The sequence below is a fragment of the Trematomus bernacchii genome, unplaced genomic scaffold (assembly GCF_902827165.1).
Source record: "Trematomus bernacchii unplaced genomic scaffold, fTreBer1.1, whole genome shotgun sequence".
NCBI lineage: Eukaryota > Metazoa > Chordata > Actinopteri > Perciformes > Nototheniidae > Trematomus > Trematomus bernacchii.
In genome coordinates this window covers 10,604,094-10,613,501 of record NW_022987973.1, presented here as the reverse complement: position 1 = coordinate 10,613,501, position 9,408 = coordinate 10,604,094, and the positions used below count along the sequence as shown (strand labels likewise).

Below are 9,408 nucleotides of genomic sequence, written 5' to 3'. Positions count from 1 at the left end.
TTTGACACACTTTAAAATATTTACAAATTGCAACAGATCTTATCCGCCATGTTGTATTCAAATATATGTATTGCTTGTGTGATGCCCTTTCTTTACCTGTCTTCTTTAAACTTAAGTTTAATGTGCCTTTCCTAATATTGGATTTTTGCCGATTTACAAAAGGTTTCCATGCAATAGTCCACTGCTCTCATTGCATCACCGTACATGGATGAAAGCTTTGAATTAATAGTTTGTAATGGTGAGAACCATTAAGGTTAATATGCTTATGTAAGTTAATATGCTGACCCGAAGTGTATAGTATTGCGTGTTAAATGATTAATGTATTCATTTTCTAAAATAACGTTTAATATTACAAAATAATGTATAGGAAGGTTTTTTAAACTGGTTCTTATGTTCCACAACTACATTTTGGAAATGTTGAAAACGGCGTAATAAAGTCTCCTATGTTATTAGAACTCGTGTTTTTATAGAAATGACTTTGTTCTGCTGCTGTTCATGTTTTCAAGGTAGGAATACAAATATTACTTTAAATATAATCTCCATATAAAACCCCCCCCGCACTTGCATCTGTTACTTTACATGTTTACCAAATCCAAAAGGTGTCCATTGAAGCTTCACAAATGACCACTCCCCCACAGCAGAGCAGCTGTCCTCCCCATCCCGCAGCAACCTGCAGGAGAGAGCGCGCTACTACATCCCTGCCCTGCCTCCTCCTCATCCTCCTCCTCACAGCGTTGGTCGCCATCCATCCCCTCTCCTCCTGTACCATAACAGATGGTGGGAACAACATTGCATCCGCCGGGTACCACAACAATAGACCGCAGCATCCAGTCCGGACAACGCTGGCCTTGCACCATCATGCTCCTAGTGCAGGACTGCGTGAGGCTGTGAGTGCCGTCGTGATTCATTTCACGCGGTACCACCACCACCACGGCCACGGAGGAACCTTCTTGCGACTGTTTGGGCTCTCCATCGAGCGGGGAAGATGGCCGCTATGAAAATATTAACAGGCACAGGGCTCTTCTTGGCTTTCTGTGCGCTCGGGCTGCTCGCCATGGCCATTTGCACCGATAACTGGTACGAAACTGACGCGCGGAGACATCGAGAGAGGTGTAAAAACTATGCCAACAAGCGAAACGACCCGGGGTACATCTACATTTCCAACCACAACCTCCCCCTCCAGATGCCTCCTAAGAGCCTGGAGAGGAAAGGTAACGGCCCAGATGCTGGAGCTCTCATCCGGGGGAAGCGCCACTTTCTGGCCGCAGCGTCTGCCATGGAGTCTCACTGCAGTCGGCAGTTTAACTCCACCATCTCCGGGCTTTGGAGGAAGTGTCACCGGGAGGGATTCGACCTGGAGACCGAGGACCTTATTCACAAAGGTAAACACGAGCGGTCTGGCTTTCCCTGTGTGCAGCAGGCCGTGATGCTCAGCGATGAGCTCACACCTAGCCTGACACAAACAGGATGGTACAGAGGCCCTCTCCCCTCTCTCATTAATATCTGTCTGCGTTTTATATTTGAAGGTTACAAGACGAGATAAGCATGTGTTTTTTTTTTAAGGTTATTCTTTATTGGTACATTTCGCTGTCCAAGGTGCTGAGTGATCCCCCTTTTACTGAGTCTCTCTCTAATGGCTGCTCCTCTATTTTCTGAACCCGTTTTTCATCTAGACCAAACAACATATTTTAAAGGTTAATGTTACCCTTTTTTCTTTCCTACAAAACGATCTGAATCATTGATACATTTCGTTTGAGTTTTAAGCCCCAGCATAGAGAACATAATGCACTGCCCTCATTATTGAACAACAATGAGCAGCCATATTCCAGGCCTCACTCATTTATGGTACACCTAATCCAGACAGATCCTAAAACTGAGCAGACACACAGAGGGAAACCATTCTGTGTAGAAACACGGGTGGGACAAGCTGTTGTAGTGATTTCAGCTGTCAAATGACACCTAAAAGCATACCAGGGACAGTTTTCTCTCCTAAGCATTGTCCCTGAAGAATGACAAATATTGTTTTAAAATCCTTATATGTTTCGCCATCAACATTTTATTGAGCTAAACAACAATGACATTTTTGATAGGTTTCATCATTAAAATGTCCAATTTATGTAACATTTAAATCACATTAAAGACAATAACAACACAAAGGCTGTGGTTAGGATGATCTACTAATAGTTCTGGTTTCAAAGATCGTGATATATTGTCAAAAGTTCATGGTAAAGAGTAAACAATGTATTTGATCTCTCATATATTGTACATAATGAGAACACAGTTGTGTTTAGTTGACTGTAGACGTTGTAGTATACCCATTAACCCAATGCAACCTTTTTGATATTGTTGTTGACATTCTCAGACAGGTGTTGATTTAATCCTGTTTTACATTTGAGAGGTTGTGCTTTGTCCTGTTATTTAACAGGATTACATGTAGTTCAAACTAGTTTAAACATTACATTTTACAATCTCCTACAAACACATATACTTGTGTAAATATATTTACAAGCTTAACCAAGTTGATATTTGTCTCTACTGTATTGGTTATGAATTGGACATGTGTGCCTGATTATATCTACACTTTGTACTTTATGTGGTGATAAACTACTCACAAATGATTGTGTTCACATTTCTACAATATCTTATTAACTATTAGTGTTAGTAGCCCCAGATATACTTATATGTAACCTAATGCAAGTGAATCAGAATCAGAATACCTTTATCGTCCCACAGAGGGGAAATGGCTAGTTACAGCAAAATAACACATGATAAATCTAAGGGGTTTACTTAGCATTGTCTGATTCTTGTGATCATATTTGCTCTTTAGATAATAATGTTTAGGATAAATATTGGTGTCATTACCTGAGCAATTTTTATAACACTTTTATTATTTATTATTTATAATTGCTAATGACTGATCAATTCAGAAAACTTATCATTTTATAGGTTAGGGGGAAAAGGCAGCTTTCTTTTTTTCAGGTTGTCTATGTCATTTTCATGTTCATATATAATAGATACATGCACACAATTGCATTGAACACATGTCGAAGTGATTCGACATCTTAAACACAATCATGAACGTACAGTCACAGAACCAAACTCATCTGTTTAACCCTCCTGTTGTCTTCGGGTCAAATCTGACCGATTTACTACTTTCATCAATCATAACTTGTTTGTTTTACATTCGATTGCATTAAGGCTTTATGATATCCTTCACAGTAGACATTTGAACATATAAAATTGCTGATCACCACTTTCATTGAATTTTGGATGATTTAGTCAACTTTGTAACACCCATGGTGTTCCCGGTCAAAAATGACCGCCATAAAGAAAAGGAATTAATAACCATCCGGATCAGATACAACACCCACACAAACACCCACACCCACACAAACACATACTCTAGATGTGTGTTTCCCCCCCCCCCCCCCCCCGTATGTGCCCAATCCCCCCATATGAATCACACCTGGCACTCACAAACACACACACACACACAGAACAATTTGACACATTTCCCGCTCTTATGTGCCCATCCCCCCACATGGATCACACCTGGCACACGCAATGCATGTTCAGTGTCTATTCTTTGTATATTTACTGCAGTTTTTCATGTATACCAGTAGTCTGATACAATATTTACAGTTTGAAAGGGTGTTAAATGAAATTTGGTGATGATTAATGGTTTTTGTGTTAATGTAATAGCAGTTAAAACAGGACCGGTCAAATTTGACCGCAAACACCAAAGTAAGGGGGGGGAGGGGGAAACGAAGACAATAGGAGGGTTAAAAGATGTCCACAATTTAACACATAACCAAGATCAGATTTCAACAGATTCATACAATTTCAAACAATTCATAAATAGCCTTTAAGTGATGCAATTAGTTGAGAAACTAATGTCTTGTGTAGTTTAATAGTGCACAGGTATAAATGTGTCTGATGTTGTCCAACCATTAGTATACAGGCTTTGTGATCTCAGTGTTTTGACAGCAGGGAAATTAATAACTCTTCTCTCTAACGGTTAAATGATCACTTAAAGGTTTTTAAACACATGTTCCACGTCTGTATATAAGAGTCTACAGTCTCAGTGTTGATCTTTGAGCAGCATTTTATTAGGCCTTTCAAACCCACACAGGTGTTCAATCAATGTACCAATAACAATTATAAATGTCATCTTTGTCCCGCCCCAAAAGGAGCAACAAAGCAGGCAGGAGTACAGGAAGATGTCAATCAAACACAGTCTGTTTCTTCCCACACTAATCAGACACATAATTAAAATCTGTGTAGATCTACTGTCAGTTTGCAGGGCATTCAAAGTTCATCCAACATGTAGTTAGCTAAATTAAAGTAATTAAACAAACACATTTATTTATGAATCAATCAACTCCAGAACATAAGATGTGTGTCATTACTACTGTATTGAAAGCTTCTGATTGACTAATGTCATGTCAACAGTATATGGTGTTAAGCATGCAGCGGTTTCCATTTTACACATTAGTTTTCATTATTGTATTAGCTTTAGATGTACAACAAAGTAACAAACATGCTGAGGCTCAAATTTGGTATCACAGGTTTGCTTTTATTTACATGACACTTAAGTCTGAATTGAAATGCATGAAATATTAGGACAGAAATGCTGCGATGAAATATGCTTTTTTTTTTTAAAGTAGCCTTGGGTGCCTCAACAAAGAGCATTCAGATCAAAGCCTAGACGATCACAAACCTGACTATGCAAAGGAAAGGCTAAAAATTGGACATTAACAATGTTTGACAAACGTGATCAGCATTTAAAATTGTTTGATCAAACCATTAAGTTCCAAATAAAACAAACATGTCAGCAATGCTTCTATGCATAGTACTGTATACATAACATGTCTTTCCTCAACAATGGAAAATTAAGTGAAGATGCATTTGAAAAATTGAAATCTAAAGTAAATGTGTGTCTTTACATATTGAATGGGAGCTGAGGCCAAAATACTTGCACTTATATTTTGAATATATCCAATTATGTATGGTTATTTTGAACACCATTAAATGCACTGACTATCCAGTCAATATGGAGCGATTCACTTGGAATGAGAACAATTATGCTTCCTTATGTAGCCTTCTGTAGAATAACACATATTGTTTTCTGATCCCTCCTTAATAACAATGTAGTAGTTGTTGGGAACACGATGTTAATAAGGCCATCTCAGTCAATTAAAGCTAAGTGAGGGTGTGAAAATGAATATGAATCTTTTAGTTGTGTGTTGAATGAGATTTTGACTAAATTGTGTTCTTTGTTAACTCCCTCTTCTTGTATTAAATGTATTTGTGCTCCAGTTATAGTTTTCTCCATCTCCTCTCCTGCAGGAATAATTCAAAGATGTACCGCAGTCAAGTATCACTACTCTTCGTCCATCCTACCACGAAATGTACCCATCAACATCACAAAGACCATACGACAGGATGAGTGGCATGCACTCCGTAAGTCTCAAAGTCTTGTCTGTTATATCCTCCTGGGACCCGAGGAAAAAAAGTGTCTTCCAATTTCCTTTTTTGTGTGATTTCCTACCTATTTAGGATTAAAAAAAACATGTGCCAAATTTAGACTTTTTTAATTTAATTTAATTTTTAAATGTTACAGTATGTCCACTGTAGAGGACGTCGGGACCATTTTAGTTTGAAAAGACAGCCAAAATTAACAGATAGACTATGTAACGGATTATGGTTATAGAGTGATATTAATAAAAGAATACATTCACCTTTATTTAAAACATACATAAGTAATTGATCTGAACATTGCTGTTTATTTGGTCACTAAAAAACTAGTTTGGTTTTTGGTGAATCTTTCCAGATCTTCAAAGACTTTGTAGTCAGTAGTGGGAAAAGTACCTCATTGACTCCAGTCGGCACGGGCTGTAGGGTCATCTTGACTAGTTTTATGGATGTGGTCTCCATTTGACCATGCTCATAGAAACAAAGCTTGCATTCCTGAGGCAATTCTCATTTGTCATGGCTCCACTTAAAATAAAAACAACAATAAGACATACGTGCTTCTCTTGGCCCACAGAGGGCCATGTCTTTCCAGCTCGTCCCTATCTGTCTCTATATCTGTATCTGTGCGCTCATGGAGCCTGCTGCATCTTTCCCCCCGTTTCTTCTTGACCCTCTTCTATCCCAGGTGTGAAATCCTCATCTCTCTCATCATCTGAGAGCTCAAAATCTTAATCTCCCTTAACTATCTGATACAGAAAATGTCTGCTTCAGTTCCGTCTCCTGCAACAATATTGAGTCATTAAGTCCATGAAGACGGTCCTGACGTCCACTAGAATGGACATTTATAAAAGAGCTGTTATTTGAAAACTTGAATTATTGAATTGCTTTCAGAACTAATTATATAGTTCCTCACATGTTAATAAACAAGAACATATATGATTTAATGGAAAAGATTACAATTATTCAACAATATTTGACTTCTCCTCCTGCTTCTATAACATTTTGTTTTTGGTATGCCAGCCATTTTGGATGAAAAGAAAGAGGAACTTCCCAGCATGCAATTTTAACCAATGACATATCACTGGAAAGACCAGGATGTCCTCTGTACAGTACATCAGGGATTGATAGATGCATGTTAACAAGATTTCCACTACAGTGGACATTTGCAATGGGCTGGGTCCCAGGAGGATATAGAGGTGGTGGAATTAAATTAGCCACTGATTATCTGTTTTTAAAAATGTTTGTAGTTATCCACAGCAATTGTTCTGGTTTCTGTTTTGACTGTTTTTAACTAACAATTCACTTAATTGACTTTTTAAGCGTTAAAAAAAAGTTTACGGTAACCATGAACAAACATCTCATCGTTCAATACTTAATTAGATATGACACACATATCACCTAATACATATTTAGTTACCATTTCCAATGTTATCCTCTTGCCACTTGCATTCAGGGCTTTAGTCGACTTAAATCTAGCGTTCCTCAAGGCATGGTTTTTGGCCCCGTCTTATTTTTATTCTACATGTTCCTCCTAATCACATTGTGTGCAAACTCGGCTCTAACAGAGGTACATTTTTAGATTAAATCAAAATAGTTGTTTTTTTACATTTCAAAGACATTTACAAAACAGCCTTCTTTTTTGTTTGTTTTCTTTTTTTTACAGATATAATGTGAAATAAATGAATGCTGTTTTCTTCCTCTGCTGCCATTCCCTTCAGATATTTCCAATCGTTCATCTACAGATGCAGCAGCAAGGTTAACTTTAACTAGCACAAGAATAAAAGTCTCTTTACATTAATTACATGTTAAGGATAGTTTGAATGATTACACTGCCCCTCGCTCCTGAATATATCACTGACTTTTTAAACCCTTCTCTTCCACGACTACACTCATGACCAGAGGTTATCATATCATCTTTAGTAGGAAGCCGTCAGCTTCACAGTGGCTTATCTGAGGACAATAGGTCTGACTGATCAGTGTCTTTAAAATCTCCTCTTGAAACACTTGGACACTTTTGTCTTTCTTACTTGATAACCCTGTCCAAATACATATTGATGAAGGTGGTTGAGCTTTGGTTTCAGCAGTATGATTTCCTGCTATGATGTGTTTTGTTTAAAACATGCTGTACCAAAGCCTTAGCTAAGTCAATATTTGTATTCTTGTTCCTATTTTCGTTTATTAGCATTCATGCAAACCCAAACTATATACTCTCTATGCTTATTACTGTATATATAATTTGCATCCATTACAATTGTACCCTCCTTTTTTTTTAAATATTTTTGAGGTCAAGCTAACTAGTACTGGTTCTGGCTATAGTGGGAACAGAGACAGTGTTTTTTTTCATTAAACACAAGCTAATTGTTGAAAATAATATAGACATTTTTTTAATTAGTGACCAGTGGGTCAGTTAAATATGGAAACATCTGAAATGTATCCCCAGTTAAGTAAACATTTTAGCAAACATAACGATTAGAGAATTAGTATTTGCAAGGGTTTCATTTGATTTCTTTTTTCTCAAAGATCTTACAAATTCCTTTTCTGTTTCCTAGTACATTTTCAAGAAAATGTGCAAGGAAATGTTGATATTGATAGAGTGATGGATGCTTTTCCATCAGCTCTGGAGTTTGACGGCAACAGACTCCAGCTTTACCACAATGCAAAATCAGTTGTAGAAAAAAGTCTTCAGTTTCACTCGTCAGTGGTGACATTTTGTCTGCCTGCAGATCTAAGAAGAATGACGGCGGGCTTTGTGGGAATGGCCGTGTCCATCATTCTCTTTGGCTGGATCATCGGAGTGCTGGGATGCTGCCAGCAGCATGACCTCATGCAATATGTAGCTGGGCTACTCTTTCTCATGGGAGGTACTGTCAGAGCACATATGCACACATCCACACACACATATGCATACAAAATCCAATTCTATTCAATTTCTGTTGTTATTTTTTGACAGCTAGGAGCGTCTTTGGTCTAGCATGAGGTAGTAGATCAATGACCTGCAGTAACCTGATTCCTGTCCTGTAGTAAGATGTACAGCACATGTAAGGATCAAGTATTCAAACTGAAACCCTTTTAAATCACTGCTTGTCTCTTCTGCTCACACAGGAACATGCTGCATCATCTCCTTATGCACATGTGTGGCAGGAATCAACTTTGAGTTATCCCGCTACCCCCGCTACATGTACGGCCTGCCTGAGGACATTAGCCATGGCTATGGCTGGTCCATGTTTTGTGCCTGGGGGGGTCTGGGCCTCACATTGCTGGCTGGCTTCCTCTGCACCTTGGCCCCTTCCCTGAGCACGCCCACTCGCACAACACCCCACAAGCCGAGGCAGGAGAATGGAACCGTGTGACAGAGGCGTCGTGCAGCGTCTGACCCACCGAACGCACAAAACCACACCCTTCCAACCTTGATGTTAACTCTGAGACCCTTTTTGTCTGATCACCATCTCACACCACCCTCGACATTGCCATCTCCTTTCAGTGTTCAGTGTGCCTGAGTTATGACCGAAGGAGCAAACGAACAACAAACTTCACACACCTAATCTTAAAAATCCCAGAGGGACCTCCAGGAACACCAAGACTAACACCCACAGTAACGTAAGACTGGAGCAACGCTCTCTTAGCACAAATAAGACTTTTTTTTGGTTCAGATGATTGACTTGCTGACTTCATGGCAATCTAAAGGTGACTGTTTTCCCTGAAGAATATTTGTCTTAAAATGGTGCTCTCTTTAAACATAAAGCCACAAACACTCCCATGCAACACACACACACACACACACACACACACACACACACACACACACACACACACACACACACACACACACACACACACACACACACCAGAACATACTTTTCCACACACACACACACACACCAGAACATACTTTTCCACACATACTCAATTACTCTGGATGAATCATGGAAGAAA

At 38.8% G+C, this 9,408-nt stretch overlaps 1 protein-coding gene across 1 annotated transcript; it reads left to right on the top strand.

Annotated features, from left to right (window-relative positions):
* Positions 1–740: 740 nt before the first annotated feature.
* Positions 741–9,247, top strand: si:ch211-150g13.3 (transmembrane protein 178B). Its single transcript, XM_034115958.1, has 4 exons — positions 741–1,382; positions 5,350–5,463; positions 8,199–8,336; positions 8,578–9,247. The coding sequence occupies exons 1-4, from the start codon at positions 986–988 to the stop codon at positions 8,823–8,825; spliced, it is 897 nt and encodes a 298-aa protein (XP_033971849.1). The 5' UTR covers positions 741–985; the 3' UTR covers positions 8,826–9,247.
* Positions 9,248–9,408: the final 161 nt, after the last annotated feature.